At 33.3% G+C, this 20,924-nt stretch overlaps 1 protein-coding gene across 5 annotated transcripts in view; it reads left to right on the plus strand.

The window, feature by feature from the left end:
- Window positions 1–20,924, plus strand: part of LOC132708413 (protein 4.1 homolog) — a 32,406-nt gene that overhangs the window by 1,458 nt on the left and 10,024 nt on the right. For 4 of the 5 annotated variants that reach the window (XM_060680743.1, XM_060680742.1, XM_060680741.1 and 1 more), the window contains 9 exons: window positions 16,432–16,580; window positions 16,819–16,966; window positions 17,334–17,628; window positions 17,783–17,898; window positions 18,303–18,588; window positions 18,644–18,753; window positions 18,864–19,003; window positions 19,701–19,790; window positions 20,631–20,807. In XM_060680743.1, the coding sequence (XP_060536726.1) occupies window positions 16,461–16,580; window positions 16,819–16,966; window positions 17,334–17,628; window positions 17,783–17,898; window positions 18,303–18,588; window positions 18,644–18,753; window positions 18,864–19,003; window positions 19,701–19,790; window positions 20,631–20,807 (1,482 nt within the window). In that variant the 5' untranslated portion in view covers window positions 16,432–16,460. The remainder of the gene's footprint in view (window positions 1–16,431; window positions 16,581–16,818; window positions 16,967–17,333; window positions 17,629–17,782; window positions 17,899–18,302; window positions 18,589–18,643; window positions 18,754–18,863; window positions 19,004–19,700; window positions 19,791–20,630; window positions 20,808–20,924) is intronic. The other variant, XM_060680744.1, reaches the window with a different exon arrangement.

Raw genomic sequence — 20,924 nt, forward strand, 5'->3', positions numbered from 1 at the left:
TTTCGACGTCACCCTATATAATTTAAAAAAAATTAAAATCAGATAATATGGGATTTGCTCTAAAATAAAACTGTTGACAGTTAGATGCTTAAGAGTGGAAAATCACCCTTATTTCGCGAGGATTCGATGTCCATAATAATATACAGGGTGTTTTCTAAAGATTTGTTCTTTTAGTTTTTTTAATTGACTACGTGTGTGCTCAATCAAAAAATCCAACCTCTTTTGAAATAACGGAATAGAATATGGCGCATCCTGTACATAGTAATACAATGATAATATGTGGTGTTATGAAAATTTGTTCATCCTGGAAGAACAATTGAAGGTATTTTGTTAATGAATTAAGAAATTGCACTATTGATTTCAACAACTGTCATTATAGTTGTTTTTTTTTTACAAAATTAAGTTTTTTAATTAAATAAAATAATATTTAAAACTAAGCTACTACGTAAACTAACTACTAAGTAAATGTAGATAAAGAAACTAGACTGCGGTAGAGCGAGGAAAAAACTAAATAACAAATTTCCTTCCGGGCTATATAATGCGAAACGAAGACAAATACATCTCCTTAAGGATATGCTCCAGTGAAAAATCTATGACAAAAGAGACTCGGAACGTGTAGGATATCATGGATAAAGAACTTAAGAACATGGTTTTCCAAAACAACCACTGAATTATTCACAGCAGCCGTAAACAAGTTCATTATCGCCAGGGTAATAATAATGCTTGAAACTTGATGAAGAAATGTTGAAGTGAAAACTTGCATTAATTATCTGTAAAGTAATGTACTGGCATTTGTTTCTCAGGTAGAAGGGAAACTGATAAAAGCGGAAGCGGAATCTATTCCATTGGCTATATGGTGTAGTTAAAGCGGAAGCGTATTCCGCTCGAAAATTCCGCTTTGATTCCGCCGCGTGGGATTGGACTTAAAGTGACGCTATCCGCATACTTGATCCAATTAGTAAAACAGAATTTGTTGCTTTGTACCAGAGAATACTGGTTAGTTTTTTTTACCATGATTCTACTGTAATCCAGTCTCTCAGGTTATAAGCTCTTAGTACATAATTTATTTTTTAGCTTAAGAGAGTTTCACTATTTCTTCTTGGGTCCTTAAACTCTAAAAACCATTCTTGAAACTAATAATTATAAGTTGCCCATTCGATAGTTTAGAATTCCAGTTAAAATCGTCATACGCTAAAAATAAATGTTATTCGTATGCAGTCGCTTTTATTTATTTCGCTTATCAAATTCTGTTAGACGTTAAATAATAATATCAGAGTACATTTTTGTTTTTTTATTTTCCATTTTGCGGCAGGTTTATAGTTTTTATAAATTTATTGAACTAGAAATATGCTAGATCGGTAAAACATGACAAATATAAAATTGCCCCGAGAACGATACAACAAACATTTTACAAAAGTTTCATGTTTAATATACCGTTTCGTAACTAATAATTGCCGATTTTTTAAATAAACTGTTACATTTTGTGTAGTTATCGTATCGTCCCTTTATTTTATTTCCGGCCATTGTCATGATTCAACACCAACTGCTTTCGGGCAACCATTTTGTCCAAACTTCCGTGATGAAAAACTGGTAGGGTATTGCCGATTTTACAATTAAATGAGACGTCTGCCGGAATTTTTGAAAAATTATTTCGGAAGTAAAATTGGCGTTGTTTTCATTTGAGATTCATGTTTGCGGGGTGTTTGTGTTGATTCTTCTGGGAAACTTGCTTGTTTTAAATATATACACAATACAAATTTCTCTGTTGATGGATGTCACTTACGAAACATTCAATGACGACAGTTATCCTAAAAATAATTTTTAATGTAAACATTTTATTCTTTTTTTTTTACCTAATGTAATTTAGCAATATATTTGTAACTTAACGACAAGTCCAGCTTTATATCTGCAAGCAAGGCGATTTATGGATACTTTGCTTTTTAAATTTTGCTAGATTGCACATTTTAAAAATGTCCATTAAGTTATTGGTTTCTGCAACCCAATTGAAATGACATCTTTTGTATTTAATATTGCTTCGTCTTCTACAAAACTCCGGCTTCCACATTAAACTTTAAATACGATAAAATTGGATTTTATGCCGGAAAAAGTAATGACAGAGCCACGAATAATGCTTTAGTGTCGCTTATTCGGGTAGAAATAACCCAACGAAATACCGTTTTTACAACATAATCCGGTATTTAACTTTGATAAATTTTTATGAAGGTCTAACCACAGGCCTACCTCGCTTGGGTTTCTCTTTGTAACTCCCAATAAATAGATTCGCAATTCCATAATGACTTTCCAGAACCGTACTTCGGTACCTTCGTGCATGCTGAAAGCTGACGGATTTGTGTAGAGTTTCATCGGTGAGATTCCTCGATTATTATTAGTCCATGCAGTGGAAAATCCATTCTTACTTTAAAATGTTTATTATAAATATAAATGAAGGAGTAAATTTAGCTATAAAACAATGTTAACATATTTATTTAAAAAAAGTTATACTGCAATAAAATAATAACTATCGTCAATGGACTCGTCTCCCATATTAATAAGTAATTCTGGCACTAGTCAACTTTGCAAACATTTTCTTCTTCGATGACATTTTTTCTACTTCACTTCTAATTAATTCTGTTGCCCCAGAACTAACTTTCGGCGAGGTATTGTTTCTTCTTAAAGTTTGTTTCAGTTGTCCCCATCAGTTTTATCGGATTAAAATTGCAGTAATATGGTGGAAGGCGGACAACTATCCAACGTTACCGTCTTAAGAACTTCCAATAACTGCTTCTTGTGTATATTGGTAGCTGGCGTTGTTCATCACGAAAACACTGTTTGGTGGAATATTGGGAAGCAATTTTCAGAAAACCATTTTTTTGTAGATGTCTGCCGTCATGTTTTCGTTGTAGTCAACCTTTACTTCTTTGGTATCTTTTGCAGAAAGCAACAAAGCTTTAGAGACCGAATGTAGTATGTAATTCGTTTCCCCATCAAAACTTGCACATCCAACATCCAAACATTTCCTGCTGTTACCATCAGTTCATCCTTTCTTGACAGTATCGTGGTTACCAAACCGGGTCTCATCTAAATATATGATGGGGACGTTTATAGCACAAATTTCTTGGATTTCTCTCAAATATTTTGTCCTCCACTACAAAATTCTTCTTGATTCCATCAAAACTCTCTTATTGCTGGTTTTGTAATAAAAGCCTATTCGTAAGTCTTTTGGCAACAATCAATGTTCAAAACACTACGCAACTCTTCATATAATGTTTTAATTGTTAAAATAATATTCTTCTGATACGCATCATATATCAACCGTCTCACTATTCCGGCATGGTGCATGTCAAGTAGACTTTTTGGGACCCCACGTTCTTTTCGCATTTTTCTTTCTCGGACACCGCCCACAACTATGTCACGTACGGTGGCATACGGTGTTTTAGTCATCTCAGACGTTAATTTTATGACTCCACTTTCCTCAGACAACGATTTCAGAAACGGAAATACGTTTAAAATTATAATCTTGGCAGCAACCGGCAAATGTGTCGGAGTTTTTAATCCATTTCAATTTGATGGATGTTCATCAGGGATTATTACGTCATTGACCACAATCTCAACTTCTTCCTCGCTGGACGTCGCAAGTAACTAACAAAATTGAATAAAGGTAGTATTTGGTAAGTAATAAATTGTAATAAAATTTATATGGTAGTTCAATAAAAAGGCACACTGAGTCTTTAAAAACAATAGAACAATAGTAAGTTGGTAATTACTAATTACAAACACAAGACGGAACTCCAAGTTTCGACGGCTAACAAAATACCGTTTCATAAAACTGACAGCATACCTCGATTTGACCAACCCCCACAAATCATCCAATAGCAAACTGGGAAAATATCCATTATAAATTAGTTATCTACATAAGGTTTTGTATTGCTTTCCTAGGAAAATATTGTATAGTCATTATGTTAATCCCTTAAATTGGAAATCAGTATAAACTTTCTAATGTGTTTATAATATAGGAGATCAATCTATCAACTAGCACACTAATAGGAATTAATATAACCGTTTAATCAAAGAAAAGTTCCCTACTCTTAAAATACAACAGTCCGCACTGCACAGTTCTTGTCGGCTAGCATTTCAAATACGGCCCTGGCTTGTGGTACACGTGCTGAAAAGAATGGTCGCTTCCACTTTACAGCAGTCGTTTCTTAAACTCATCCGAAGTGAAAACCATAAAAAGGTGTAAAAACGCTATATGGTTGGGCGAACCATAGAATGAACTGGCCAAAGGTTCACGAGACCATGTTTGTTTACTGCTAGCAGCGCCATTATCGGAGAATAACTTTTCTAATAACCCAATACGTTCCTTATATTTTCCCGATTAATTAATTTTCTTTAATACGACTGCAGAGTGACAGTTCAGAAAATTTGTGGGCGAAAAATCTGGAAATTATTGTTGTTTACGTCCTTCATATTACTTTACGGTTGCTTTTCAGGGTGCTGCTGCTGTTGTTTTTATATTCTATATTAAGATTGTTACAGCACGACAGGGAACCACGCCAAATCGGTAATTTTCAGTTGCCCAAACATTTTTTGACACATCAAAGGCTTGTAAAACTTGACTGGAAATTAAACAGTTCTCGTGACGGGTTGTAACAAAGCTATTACAAGCGTTGTTCAAATATGAGGTATCTTATTGGCCTTTCCTGGATATGTTAGGCGAATGCTGTTAAGAGAACGGAATTCAATTTTTCAGTTTTTCAATTGAAGTAATCTGTGGTATTTTCAGCTTATTTGAAATTAGTTAATTTTTATTATACTAATTTAAAGTTTTGGCAACAAAATAGATATCTTCCAGCACATATTGCAATAAATATTAAAAAAAATAGAATTGTTGCTAAGATCGGTTAGAATATTTAATAAGACCAAAATATAACACATCTTTTTACACCATAGCTTTTGATGGTTTCTGGTTAGTGACACTAGTAAAAAATGCAGTAAATTATATCGGCAAACTTTTTAAGGAGCCAAGTGAATTAAAATAAAATGCCAACGCATGGGCCGTTGACCTCCAACTGTGGCGCTACTGACAGTAAACAAACGTAGCCGTTTGTAAGTATTCAATCCTTTATTCATTGGAAGTATTTCAGAATAGCTTCATTAGATCAAATGATGAACTGTTAACGAACTGCAAAGTTCCATTTCTGGACTGACAAATTGCAGTTTTTTTGGTTTGTGAGTTTTTTCTCTAAGCAGATCAAAACACTAGGGTCTGGTACGTCGGTTAATTTTGTTCCCGTCATTTGTCTAGCAGGAGCATCAAACCCAAAACTAATAAAAAAACTTGAGAATATAAATTGTAAATCGTTTACATTTATATGTCTGAAGATACGGTTCGCAAAAATTTAGGAGCCAAGTTTACCGGCAGGCCAGAACCTTTTGATCAAAAGGGTCGAATAACCTCGCAAACTCTTCTGCATATATGGACGCTCGGATGAAACGCTATAGAAACTGTGCATACATGGTCTGAGTAGTCTAAATTAAAATTTTCAGAAGGACGCTAGGATCATAGTAAACTGAATTTTCTTGTATAATGTTAGTTCAACCGTATACCCGGTAGAGGCGCGAGACCCAATCTGTATATTTTAAAAGCTCATCGATTTCCAGTGGTCTTTTGCGCTTTTGTTAAGTGTCAACACTGTCACTATTAACTTTTTCAGACTGGCCCGAAATTTTGGGGGTCACGGGTCTGTATCGCCTAGTTGTTTTGTTTTTCATTTTCATTGAATGAAAGTGATTATCGCTCCATAGTGCGGGCATGTAGAAACGATTGCAATAGAGAATTTTATTTCTTTTACCAAAAATTAGGAAGAAGTAGGCTAAGTTGGAATTAACGCAAACGTAAAAAAAATACACAAGCCTTTTTTTTTCTATTAAAAAATGAAATAATTAAGAAAAGTTTATTTTCGATATGTGTGGTAAAGGAATGAAAATCTACAAAAATCATGTTTCCATTCTGCTGTCAGTGGCCTACTCTTTTGCGCTTTTCTTAGTAATGTGTGTGAGTCTCTGATATTCTTCAGCCAAGAGCAATGTCGACGCCCGGTACCGCGCTTTCCCTCTATCTTACCTTCAATTATGAGTTGAAGGAAATTGTATTTATTATATCTCATAAGATGACCGAGATATACTGTTTTTCTTTTGTTTATCCTATCGCTCCCGTTCCTTGTTCATTCGATGTAGAACTTCCAAATTTGAAACGTGATCAGTCCATGGTATCCTTAACATTCTGCGATTATAGCCACATCTCAAATGCTTCCAGCTTATTGATTGTACGTACTTTCAATGTCTATAACTCAACACCATAAGGAAGTGTAGAGTGCACGTAGCATTTGACAAATTTATGTATTGTGCTCTTATTTCTACATTGGGATTTAGCTCTTCACTGATCCAACTGCCCAAATATCTGAACACAACCTTTGTCTTTTTTGTATTTATCTTAACGCCCATCGAGTCGCTTACGGTGGATATCTTATCAAGCAGTCGCAACAAGTTTTGGTTTTTTGTATGCGAATATTATAAAATATTAAATTACGAGTTATACCACCTAGCTTGTATATATGGTTAACAATTTATTTTGTCGCAAAATTTTAAACAATATTTATGTTGCTATTACATTTATAATCTATAAATTTTTGAGTACATTTTATTTACAACAATTCTGCTAAATACTATTTAGAGCGGTGTTCGAAATATTAAAAATATCGAATATAAATATTTATATTATTGAAATATGCAATATAAGCGGTTGACTAATGCAGTAGGAAATGATTGTGAAATTTGCAAATTAAAAGATCATTTCCTAAATACTTATTTCAAGAATTGGGTACTAAAGTATTTTGATCGAATCGTCTAATAATATTGAGTGTCGGTATTAAAGTCCGCAACATTTAAAAAGTATTTTATTGAACGATTTAAGTCCTTCACTTGTGCGTTTAATCAAACCAACATAAATGTGAAAAGTAACATTTTTATGTTTTCCTAAAAATAATGATTTTGAAACGAATTTTGATAAAAGTTATTTGATAAAAATGTTTTTTATACTAATTATTTTTCTTCATTGTCCCCTAAGATAAAAATAAAAATAATGTTGAAAAAGGAATAAGAAAGATAAAAAGTAACTATTCAATAATGTGTCACCACTGCCACCGAACAATATTTTGATATATTATATTTTTTAATATACTCAAACGTAAGTCGTTACATTTTTTTTGTAAATATACTCCCAAAGTTTTTGCGACATATTCTCTATAAACTTTCGCCTCGGGTTAAAAAGTGTATCTTTAGTTCCCTGTTTGCCATCTAAATTTAAAAAAAAAAACCTTTTCAACTTCCTTCTTTAAAATACCCAATGTTACACCTATCGAGCTGGCTCACAGTGTCGCTTTAAGACATCAGTTCTGTTACCTACGGCTGCGAGGATATTTCCGCTGTATTACTCACGGGTTTGGGAGTTATCGGATGTTTTCAGACTTATTAGCTTTGCTTTGTCAATTCCGACGGTCAAGGTGTTCAGTATGTCAACATGTCACAACAGTCACTCATTTATTAAGCATTCGCTCCGTTCGTTCCAAATGAACCAATATGGCGTTTATCAAACTTGTTGCGTAATATGTAATTAAAATTTTCTGAAGAATTTTTTTTAAAAGGAAACTTTCACAGGTTAATGAAATACTATTTACAAATATTCTGCATTGCTCCTGCATCGATGGTTGATAAAACGAACTGGCTGACTGGCCAATCATCCTGATACTTGTACCTACCTGTTCCTGATACTTGTTCATAAAGCATTTTTCAATTCGGATGAGAAGGTTTAATTTCAGACTTCCGGATTTCAATATATCTGAAATAATGTTTTGAGTTTCAGGAATAGGGAGTTTAGAAATAGCTGTCAAAATTAACCAGAGAAAGAGAACGAATAATATACGGCTACGATAAAGAAAATCATAGGTAGTTGCCGAAAACAATAATGAAACATGACATCAAATCTCATTCAATCAAATTAAAATTTAATCGATCAATTCATCAGTTAATCAATGTAATCAAATCCGAGAATCCATAGAAATTTCTAAACAACCAAACAATCTTAACCGCCACCAATATGGAAATCGGAGACAATGTTCATGTCCCTCTTGTAGCTCTGCCTCTCTCAAACAGTTTATACGCGGGTTCAGAATAGAATGCGAGCGTCAGCGAGTTTTATTTATAAACAACCCATGCGAGAGGGATCTAGAAGATTTGTAAATAGCCTTGTTTTGAGGTTTGTTGTGATGCCTTATGATGTCAAGCATTTCACAGTACAGCCAGACGTGCAACAGCCACACAACACGTCAGAAGCCGTGGCGTCAGATGAATGTGCACGCCGCTAATTTAAATATACGCCAAAAAACCTGTTTTAATTTATGTATCTTGACACGGCTATTAATTTTCTCTTTAATGAATATTATCAAACTCTAATCTAAGTAAATGGCAGTGTGTCTTAATTATTATTGAATGTATTCTCTAGAGGGTGCCTGTTGCCGTGTCACTGACTTGTAACAGTAGAAAAAACTCTCAAACTCAAAAAAAAGTTTCCTGCAACTGCCGCGATAACTACGCATCCCAACCCAATAATACATGATTCTCAGCTACCTTTTTCCAGGAATTTCCTAAGCCGGCGATAACTTCAAAATTAGGGAATCTAAATTTTTCAAAATGATCTGTGACATCAGAAACCCGAATACTCTTAAACCATGCTGGACCAAAGTAATACGCCAACGCCGTCAATTTTTTAAATAAATCTTTAGGATATGTTTTGTAAATTTTTGTTTGCTCTGGCAGAGCAATAATGAAACCCACAATGCGCGAGCAATAACTATATCTATGATAGATCGTTTTTAGATTGCCACCTCGGTACATAACTCTAGTTGTGGGCTGTGATTTAACAGAATGCATTTAAATTAGTAACCTTTTCAATAACTAACCACAAACTGATACAAATTTATCTAAGTGTTAAAAATGAAGTACTCATAAGTAATAGCAAAATATTTGCTTACTTAATCAATTTTGTCCAGTAAATCACAGTAAAGGATAAATAAACCGCCTAGTGCAAATCGAATTCGTTACTGCTAACATTTCTTATTTATCTACAATTTTGTTTTAATTAGTAACATTTTCAAGAACTAACTACAAACTGATGAAATTTTATCTAAGTCTCAAAAAATGAAATACTCATAAGTAATAGCAACATATTTGCTCACTTACTCAATTTTTTCCGATAAATCCCAGTAAAGGATAAATAAACCCCCTAGTGCTAATCGAACATTTCTCCCGTATTAGTAAAGCTAGCATTTTGCGGCGTCCGTGACCCCTTCATTAAATGAAAGGTGGTCATAGCTATCTTTGATTTTTAGATACAGAGCGATTTTGAAAATTTTGCATTCTTAAACATCCTTTGTAGTTCCGTTATACCTTAATTTATCGGAAAGGTGAAAACTGGTCTAGATAGGGCCTTTTAAGTAGGATCCAGTGAATCATGTAAAAATTATGTAACTAATAACTAATTAATCTAATCTAAATCTCCCTTATTAGTAAAGCTAGAGTATTGCGGCTTTCGCGACCCTTTCATGAAATGAAAGGTCATAGCTATTTTGAATTTTTAAGGCCGTGCTTATCCCCAGCTGTTAATAACATAACAGGGAGGATTTTAAATGGAAAATAATTATTTACTTTTAAAGAGATTTGAATGCTACTTCGACTTACTTCTCGAATGTCACGCGAGGCTTGCCTTTTCTTCGCTCTCCTGAAAATACAGCAGAATATCTAATTGTTTTTCTTCACTAAGGGCAGTTCTCAGTGTTTTTTATGACTGAACGATTTTGTAGGTCACGCACTATTCTACTAAAAATCTGTTGAGTGGGCAATCTGCTTGCTGGATATAACTGCTGGTGTTCCCGAAGAGCGAAAGCTGGACTTTTATTATTGCGAATAAAGTACTCATACAACTATAAGCGCTCTTCAGCAGTCTATGGACCCATATTTTTGACATTAATAAAATAAAAACATTTTACATTCTCGGGTTTTTTGTTTATCATGGCCTTCTTGACTTTATATTGATAATATTAATAATAATAATAATAAAGATCTGTTGGGGTTTTCTCACTTGCTTGATGTTGAAATAACACCCACGCGAACTTCTCATGCTTTTACTAATTTTCAAAAGGAACAGAGATAGACTTCTACACTACCAGTTTAAATAAAAATTACATGTGGTCAATCCCCCCGTTTTGCGACCTAATTCTCTAACAGTTTATTCGCCACTGTGCGCGCGGTTTTTCACTCTTCCCCTTTTTCGTGGTGTCGTGCGGCGTTGCCACTATTGGCTCACATTCATAAGTACATAAAAACTGAACAAGATCTTTAATTGAATTATGTACAATATAACAATAACAAGATAACATTTTGACTAAAAGGCGAGATTCAGTCTACTAAAGATTAGTATACTGTTCTATCTAACCCGATAAAAGAGAGAAAATAAGTGTACGTGAATTTCTATTTTATAAGTTGTAACTTAAACAAAAAAAAAATGATTGGTGTTCCCGCGAAAATCAAACACAAAGTAAAAATTATTAAGGCAATATTTCATTACATGTAGCGCACACAGTTACCTAGAAATTTCCTTAATTTGCTCATCCAGTAGTCTCAGAAAAAGGTTAGTTTTGAAGCGTTTTAGGTTTTGGCAAATTATTTAAACATGAAACAATATTATATGAAAAGGAGCGTTTAAAAATTTCAGTTGCATACATTGGCGGAGTAAGCCAATTATAAATTAAGATTATTTACGTCACAGCGATAGCTTATTTTATTGAAAAGGTATGGAGGAAACTTTCTACTTAGTATTTTTGAATATAGAACGGCAGAATGACGAAATATTCTACTTTTCATATTTAACCAATTAACTCTTTGAAGTATGTGATGAATTCTGTCGAACTTTCGGAACCTAAAAATCAACCTGAGATATGAGTTTTGAAGCTTTTGAAATCAGCATTTATCAAAATAGTTTAAACAAGAGCCATATACTGCATCCCCGAAACTTAGTTGAGACAAAACAAAATGTTTTCTGCTTAAAAATTCACGATTTTGATATATAAATTTTAACATTAAATATGCCTTTTGTAAACATTTAGAAATATGCTCTGAAAATCTCAAATCCTTGTCCTTTATCATTCCTAAGTTCCGAATCACAAAACTTTTTTTTATTATTAATCTCCACAGCATGGCAATCCAATAAAAATCTCTCCCTGTCACCCTTTCGGCCAAAACAATGCTTAGTGGACATCTCATAAACTATATTCAAGTCATAGTTTAGCGCTGCAACGGCTTGCTTAGCTTCACCGGGAAAAAAAGAAAGGTAAAGTTGTGTATCGTCTGATGACAACTTGACAACAGAAATTTTGTAAAGCGAGAGCCATATACAATAAAGAAAGGCGGTCCTAAAATAGATCCCTGATGTATACCTTAACATTTAAGAATGAAGAAGTTACACCATTATATGTTACCGCTTGAGATCGGTGTTGTAGGTATGAAGCAAAAAGATTAATTGCGTTTTCTAACAAACCAATAAAATTTAACATTGAAATAAAAATTGGATGATTCAGTATCAAACGGTTTCGAATAGTCTAAAAGGGTTAGTAGTGTCAGCTTGCCTTCATCTGTAGCCCTAATTATATCATCGGTTATATCTAGTAGAGCTGTAGTACAACTTTGTCCAGCTTTATATCCTGATTGAGTAACGGGGATATTTCTTGTTATTATCTAAGTGAAACTGCATCTGCTCACATATAACCTTTTCCAAGATTTTTGAAAAGGTTGGTAAAATACTGGTAGGGCGAATGTTATCTAAGGTTGTTGGATTTGCAATTTTTTGTAACGGTATGACGAGTGCCTTTTCCACTGAGCCGGGAAAATTGAATATTTTAAGCAATAGTTTATATATATATATATATCGTTTATTGACCATTTACAAATACAAAACGTATTTTTAAAGTCAGCAAAAGAATAACAATTTATAAAATAACTTAAAATAATTTAGATCTACTGTGCCCGATAAGTAACAAATTCGTTTATGGAATAGAAACAATGCTCTTCAAAAAACTTTTTTGATAATTGTTTGAATTTTTTGATGGAAAGTCGTTTAATATCAATATTTTTGGACCGAAAAATAGTGTTTGCAAAAATATTATACAATTCTAGATTAAGTTTATTTTTTTGTGTAGTACACAACCTCGATCTTAATGTTTTGATATTGTCAGCTGTTCGCGTCATGTAACTGTGATATCCACCATGAGTCGGAAAAACAGACAAATTTGAGTGGATTTCAACTAAAGTTTGGAGAATAAACATACATGGTAACGTAAGTATTTTCAATTCTTTGAATATTGGGCGGCAGTGGCTGGACGGCGGAACACCCCCAAGAACCCGAACCGCAGACTTCTGCAATCTAAAGGCTCTCTCGGCCTCCGTCGCGTTCCCCCACAGTAGTAGACCATAAGATAAGATACTATGAAACAGTGCAAAATAAACTATACGGAGAGTGCTTTGCGAGATCGAACCTCGCAGTTGTCTCAGAACAAAAACCTGAGATGACAATTTACCGCACAGGTAGTCTATATGAGGCGACCACGTTAAAAACGCATCTAGGTAAACACCAAGGAGTTTGACCGGTTCAGATTTTTTACTTCTTCGATTGGTATTGAAAATTAGAGTCTTTGTTTTATCGGAATTTAATTTAAGTTTATTAGCAGAGAACCAGTGCTCAATCATAGAGAGTGTAGTGACAGCCTTTTTATTTAAATTAGTTAGATCTTTCTCCGATTCAATCAATGATGTGTCATCCGCATAGAGTATACTGCGAGCAGCATTTGTTGCAAATACTACATCATTGACATATATTATAAACAAAAGTGGACCAAGGATGGAACCCTGAGGCACTCCATTAGTAATGTCCAACAGAGTGGATTCCCGATTATTCCAGACAACATATTGCTTTCTTCCGGTCAAATAAGATTTTAAAAGGGCTAAGGTATTTTCACGAATTCCGTAGTACTCAAGTTTAGACAGAAGTATATTAGTATCCACGCAGTCGAATGCCTTGGTGAGGTCGCACATCGTTACCGAAGTCGACAGGCCCTCCTCAAACCCATCAATCACATGCTCAATCACTGTGTATAAGGCACGGATGGTGGACCTACCTGACCGAAAACCAAATTGGGAATCTGTTAACAATTTCCTTCCCTCAAAGTAAGCAATAAGTTTATCTTTTATTATCGACTCAAAAATTTTTCCAATGATAGGAACGATTGCTATTGGTCTAAAATTATCTAAGATATTAGTATCCCCTTTTTTATGGAGTGGAAGAATTTTTGTCACTTTTAATTCATCCGGAAAACATCCCTCTTCAATGCTATTGTTTATTAGTAACGTAATAGGTTTCAGAAGTGAAGATATTGATTGCTTAATAATATTGGCATTTAGACCATAATAGTCAAGACAACGAGAGTTTTTTAGTTTTAAAATCGCTTCCCTAACATCACTCTCCACAACTGCCGACATAAAAAACGAGAAATTGGGTCTAGATGATCTGGAGATGTAGGTCATAGCATCTACTACTGAAGGTGTGATGGTTTTCGTTATCTCCGCTGACACAGAAGCAAAAAATCTGTTGAACTCCAACGGAGTAATAGATGATTGAATAGAGTTACTGTGCTTAGACCGTCTCTCCGAATTAACAATATTCCATGTCGTTTTAGATTTATCATTTGAACTCAGAATTATGTCATCATAAGTCTTCTTTTTCTCCACCTTTATAGTGTGACGATATTCTTTGTGGAACCGCTTGTAAGCATGAAAGTCTTGGTTACTTTTTGAACTATGGTATTTTTTTTTAAGGCATAAAAGATGCTGGCGCATTTGTTTAAGGTTTTCATTGAACCATTTAATTGGCGAGCAATGGATGGTAGAGTTAACAATGGGAAAGAAACTGTCGACAGCTCCCCTAAGTTGTTCAATAAACATAGAACAAAACTCAACGCCACTTTGTTCGTTACTGACAAGTTTGGACCACTCAATGTGCTCCAGACTGTTGCCGAACGCAGTTATACGTTTATTACTTATTAACCTTCTTTTAATTTTATCATGATTACGACAAAGCACTGACGAATTAACTTTTATTAATTGTCCCAAATGATCTGACAAAACGGGGTCACAGACTAGGACACTTAACCGGTCACTAGGAAAATTGGAAATTACATTGTCCAAACAGGAATCTACTGATTTAGACTTCCTGGTAGGTTCTTTTACAAAGAACTCTAAGCCAAACATGTGTGATATGAGGCAAAATATGGGGAATACATAAATTGATTGTAGAAATATTAATACCATTGCAACCTACTGCCTTAGTCTTAATAGCCTTAATTATCCGCAATACATCAGTTTCAATTACAGGGGTAAAAGAAAAAGTACGTGGGATTGAACTATTTTCTCTATTTGAATAATATGAAATTAAATCCTTACCAGGGGGTAAATCGGGAACAGACTTTATAAAGTGACCGTTTATATCCTTAATATTACATATATTTGCAGGTAAATCACTATTTTCCCTCTTTAATAGTCCCATAGTCCTCATACCTGCCGATACATTCTTTGGATTGGCATTATTATAGAAAAAAACTATTGTAATACACTTTCTTTTCTCTTTTTATCGCCGCAGTTACAGTATTTCTCAGAGTTCTATAGATCTGCCAGTCACTCGGGCGTTTACTCTTTTTTAATTTAGACAATGCCTTGTTTCTAGTAGCTACCATGTTAATAATAGTGTCCGTACGCCATGGTGCGTATTTTACGATTAAATAAATCTTCCCTTGGAATTTCTATTTGTGAATTAGTTTTTTCGATCTCACTTTTTAGACCAGCAAGATCCTGTTTTACACTGTTTTCAAAGACATTCATCTTATTTAAAATGTTATTTAAATCCTGCAAAGCACTAGTAGTAGATTTTTTAACTCTTCCAAGCCGCACTGCAAAATCTCCTCCATCTTGTTAACACGTGAATTGATATCCAAAATGAGATCAGTTTTTGGAAGTTTTGCACCTCTCGTATTCATGTCAACTTAACACACGCAAGAGTTTGTCTAGTAATTTTGTTATAATAGTGTTCGCCAGGATCCTGAATATTATCTTGAACAAAAACTAATGAAAAAAAAAACTTAAAAAATGCCCGGAGTAACTGTACATGCTGCCCACTCGACAGCGCCATAATCGAATTCTGAATATTATTATTATATTCACTGTCAAAACTTAAAACCCTCAGCAAAATCGTCATATAAGAATATTAATTTGTCAATCTTTCGAAAACTAAACATTTTCAGCATACACAAACCTTATACAAACTTACCTTTTTTTATGTTGGTAAATAAGATGAAATTATGAAATTTGGTGGTTTCCATTAAAAAAAAAAAAAGATTTTTGGATTTTTTCTTAATTTAATATTTAATCTTACTTTTGGAACACCTTTACCCCTAGTTATCAAAATATTATAAAAATTCTATTAAAGTAGCTTCTTGTCAACAAGGTATTAAACCCAAATTAAAAAATAAGTATTTCCTTTTAGGAAAAATTAGTATTTTTCTTATTGCCTGCAAATGACATGACAAATGAGATAAAAACTTAAATTTGTCAAAAACCATTAGACATTTGTATAGAACATTTTATATATGAAATTTTCCTAGAAACTTGAGTAGAATCCAAAAATGTAATAATATACAGGATGTTTCATTAAAGAACAATAAAGTTGTGTTTACCCAGGCAACACTGAGTGTCCTATATATGCGAAAGTATAGTAAAATAAAACTTTCAAACTTTTCAGACTTTTGTATTTAAGATTTTTTCGTACACCCTTTATATTCTGATATAAGGTATAGGGTTACGTTATATTGGACACCCTGTATATATATTTTAATTTCTGCCTCCTCTTCCTTTTGCTATGGCTCGTGTTAAACCAAAATGTGTCAATTAGGAGAAATTGGATATAATAGGGGTATATTTTATCAATGCGCATTTAATATTGGCTTTAAAAAAGTTTATTTTGACAGGTAACTAACTCCTTGTCATAAGTTCTGTAAATTAGTTATGACATTTCTGTTCGCGCCACCTGTCATTTCATGAGAAGGTAGTCTTGGCCCATGAAAGCCGCAACACGCTAGCTTTATTAATAAGTAAAACGTAAACGTAAAACCATCAAAAATGGGACACACAGTACATACCGAACTAAAACCAAAAATTATTACATTGAATAAAATGTTGTATATTTAAAATGGGATTTCTTTTGAACGTTTATTTTAGGATAGGCTAATATACCCGAAGAGAGTAAAATGGCGGTAGATAACGATTCGTCCCCGGCCAAAAAGTCATCCACGTCGATTAAAATGACCGGAAATGCACATGCTGAAATCATCATGCTCGATGGTTCTACACTATCAGTCAGCATTGATGTAAGTACCTAACCGAACAGAAAAGTTTATAAAGACTGAATTCTCAAATGTTTCAAAAATTCTTCCTGCGAGGATTCAGTAAAGGAAAAGTGCTTTCATCAGGGAAGGGGATCTCGACAAGTTTTCATCACAATTTACCCATTCGATGATACAATGGAGTGACTTTTTTGTGTTAACACACTAACCTGTTCAAAAGTTTACAACTTTTAATGTTTTCAAATTTTCTATTTTTTTTTAGCGAAAAGCAAAAGGCAAGGATTTGTTGGACAGGGTATGTGAAGCTATAAATTTGATTGAGAGAGACTACTTTGGCTTAACATATGCAGACAGACACGATCCTCGAAACTGGCTGGAACTTGATAAGAGGATAGCTAAGTTTATGAAAAGTAAGTGTTATTATTTGAATTTCTTATTTTTTATGAGAAATATTTTAAGCAAGTAAGTAGTTTCATCTATTAAAAGGAGGAGGTCAGAAATTCGTCTAGAAATTGAACTTTTTAAAATAAAATAAATGGTTTTATAAATTTTGGCGATAAATAACCCTGAAATGCAATTAACATCCAACAAACGTGAAACTTGTAAGTAGCCAATCTCGAAAGTGCTTTTCAAACCACCTAGTTTATGATTATATATAAAACCTTTTTCTACTGTTTTTATATATAACTTTTTATGTATCACCATTTGCCTCATCTAAGACTTTTATTTTTTTCTTTTAATTTGAAAGCAATATGATTTTGTCCTATTAATTTTCAGACGAACCATGGAGATTTAATTTTGAAATTAAATTTTATCCTCCGGATCCAGCGCAACTTCAAGAGGATATAACCCGATACCACTTGTGTCTTCAAATTAGGAACGACATACTCAGTGGTCGCTTGCCGTGTTCATTTGTCACACATGCCCTTTTAGGATCTTACTTAGCCCAATCTGAACTTGGGGATTATGATCCAGACACAATGGGCCGCAACTATTTAAAAGAATTTAAAATTGCTCCAAGCCAAAATCAGGATTTAGAAGACAAAGTTTGTGAGCTGCACAAAACTCATAGGTAAAAAGTAGGAATTATGCTAAAAACAGAACATTTTATTCAAAAACAAGATATCTATTAAATATTAAAATGGTAGCGACTATGGCGTTTTATTTAAATACCACAAAATAAAAAATGTGGTAATATTTCTGTAACTTTATTTTTTAATAAATAGGGGACAAAATCCTGCGGAGGCGGAACTACACTATCTAGAAAACGCAAAAAAATTGGCCATGTATGGTGTTGACTTACATCCTGCAAAAGATTCAGAAGGAGTAGACATTATGTTGGGTACGTCTTAAAGTATTGTTTTCTTTAGTATATTTTTACACCTTACCAACAGAGTACACACTAATAATAGAAAAGAAGGGGTAAATTCGAAAGTTTTATGTTTTTTTTTTTGGTCAATTTTTTTTTTATAAATGTCATTTTTGACAGGTTGATTATTTCAACGGGTCATCCTATATATTTATATTTTTTTTATAGATTTTTCAAATTCTTAAGTATACTCATATATGTAACATTGCATCTATCATTCTTTGAAATTTATTAAAAAAAAATCATACAAATTTGAAATACAAGAGATATTTTTACAATCTTTCGCATTGATACTATTTTCTAATTAGTATATAAAAATACATATAAGTGAAAAAACATGTGAAAGTTTTGTATTCCAAATTATGGAATTATTTTAGGAGTATGTGCATCTGGGCTCCTGGTATATAGAGATAGATTAAGAATCAATCGTTTTGCTTGGCCCAAAATTTTAAAAATAAGTTACAAACAACATAATTTCTATATCAAAATTCGTCCCGGCGAGTTTGAGCAATTTGAGTCAACCATTGGATTCAAATTAGCCAATCATAGGGCTGCCAAGAAGTTATGGAAGACTTGCGTTGAGCACCATACTTTCTTCAGACTGATGTCACCAGAAATTAATCAAAAATATTCGCTTTTTCCTCGCTTAGGCTCCAAATTTAGGTGAATCTTTCAAATAATATAGAGTATTTTATATTTGGTTTATAAAATATTTTAGATATTCTGGTCGTACTCACTATGAAACGAGGAAAACTCCTATAGACAGGCCAGCACCCCAATTTGAAAGGTCACTTACTGGTAAACGGCTGACTTCTAGAAGCATGGACCGTAAGTTCTTAAAAAGAAAAGCGACGTGCGTAAGTGTTTATGTGTGCTCTTCTTTTGGACTGAATGCGTCGCTTTGTTTCGTTCATCAGTTGTCAAATTCAACTTTTCAGCACTCGGCGGTTTAAAACCGGAGGATGATTACAATGAAGCAAATAAACGTCATACAATGCCCTATCCACCAGATCATATCCCCGATATTGACAACCAAACTCCTCCAAAAGTCAAAGCAGTTAAAGATAAGAAAGAAAAGGTAATGTTGCATAATTTCTACATGGTTTTTGTCAGTTTTTGGCACTCTAGTTAACTATCAGGTAAAAAAACCCTAAAAAACAGTAGGGTTGTATTTTAGATGATAGCGAAATTTTCGAAATATCACTTAATTAAAAAAAGCAATTATTCCGAGATTTTTTCTATTTTGTATTGTTATCAAGTGCCAACACAATACATAACCGAGATGGGGTGTTAAGTTTTACCGGTGTGAAACTAGCAACTAAAAGTTCGCAGCCAAAATTACAGAAACGAGTTGGTATATGGTGCAATTAAAACATTGAAAATATTTTTTTTCTACCTTAATCGAAATTTTCACAATTTCATTTCTTGTTGATAATATCAGCGATGAGGATAATTTTTTGTATTGTTTTTTACATGGAGATTGTAATTGAGGTTATGGTTGAGTAACCTCGACATGTGAACAAAAAAATACAGATACACTAGCGAACTGTTAACTAACATTTGTAATGTTATAAATAAAGCTGCACGAATCAGTTCTTTGACTGAATTTTTTGTGTGTAATAATTTCTATTAAATATGTCTAGGAAACATTTAACATGTCTCCTTAGAGTGTTTTTTTTCTTGTTCCCCGTTTTTGGAAATATAAGAATGACGATGTTAATAAGATCTACATTGCTCCTGTATTCATCTTCATTATCATTTTTTTACCCATATAGCATACTAGGCAGCCAAGCTCCACTTCAATGAAATCCAGCGGCACTGTAAGTTCAACCGAAGGAGATTATGACGCAGAAAAGATTGAAAAGGTGTTGCTCATATTATAGCATTCTGTCTGTCTTTTTAAGTTAATATCGCTGTTCTTTTTTGCTTGGTTGAGACCTATTATAATTAAAAGTGTAAATGAGCTTTTTAAGCTATTTGGTAGTTTCTGAACTAATAATATTTTTGGTTTTTTGAGGTTCTTATGGGTTTTCATTTTTCTTAAATTATAGGTATATCTTGCACAGTATTATATGAATGAATAAATAAACAAATCAAATGCGGCGGAAAATATAAAAAGCTGTTCCTTTAAGAAACCGGTTTTTCAGAAACTTTATTTGTAGTAATAATCTAATTTTGATTTTCTACTTTTTTGCGGTTTAGAGTAAGAAGAAAGTTGCCCTTGTTTCTGTTCAAGAGAAAATTAAAACCAATCAATATCAAATATATTTATGCTTAGAATGTCTATAAATTTCTCTCTAAGCGGCTAAAACACTACGTCATTGGATTGCCGTTATCAAATTTGACCTTTTCATTGTGTTTTGTTTGGGAGATATTCGAGGTATTTTTATAATTTACTCTGTTACTAAAAATTTAGTTAAAATATATTTCTAAAAGAAGCGCATGATGTCCATAACATTAGTTTGACATAGTTATTTGTCACGTTCGGTATTCGAGAAATCCATTCTACATTACAATTTAATATAGCCGAATACAAAAATATTTGAAAGAAAAAAAAATCAAGAACTATGTGTTTCATTAACTGTTTTTAAATCTTGGGAATTTTTACTTTATTGTTTGGCTTTTCTCCGCTTCAGTTTGTTGGTTTTGTTAGGCGTTCTTTTTAATTGATTTTAAAAAATTTAAGTTATATTCTTTCTCGGCAGAAACCTATTGGGGGAATAGCTGTATTGCCTTCTGGTGGGCTATTTAGTAAACGAAAAGATAAAGATGACAAGGATAAAGAAAACAAGAGCAATAATATTGAACAAAATGGAAGCGATGGCACTGAGTTAAATACCTCAAACGAAAGTAACAAGATTCCAAAAGAGAAAAAAGCAAAGGTGAGTAGTTTCAAATATTTTACCGCTTGCAGAAAAAAAAACCTGCTCTGCTCAGACGTATACAAGGTTGGTTTCAACTTAAATTCAATCAGTCAAGTGAATAACAACCGTGAAAGT

This window comes from Cylas formicarius, unplaced genomic scaffold (assembly GCF_029955315.1).
Source record: "Cylas formicarius isolate icCylForm1 unplaced genomic scaffold, icCylForm1.1 PGA_scaffold_10__41_contigs__length_53128322, whole genome shotgun sequence".
Taxonomy (NCBI): domain Eukaryota; kingdom Metazoa; phylum Arthropoda; class Insecta; order Coleoptera; family Brentidae; genus Cylas; species Cylas formicarius.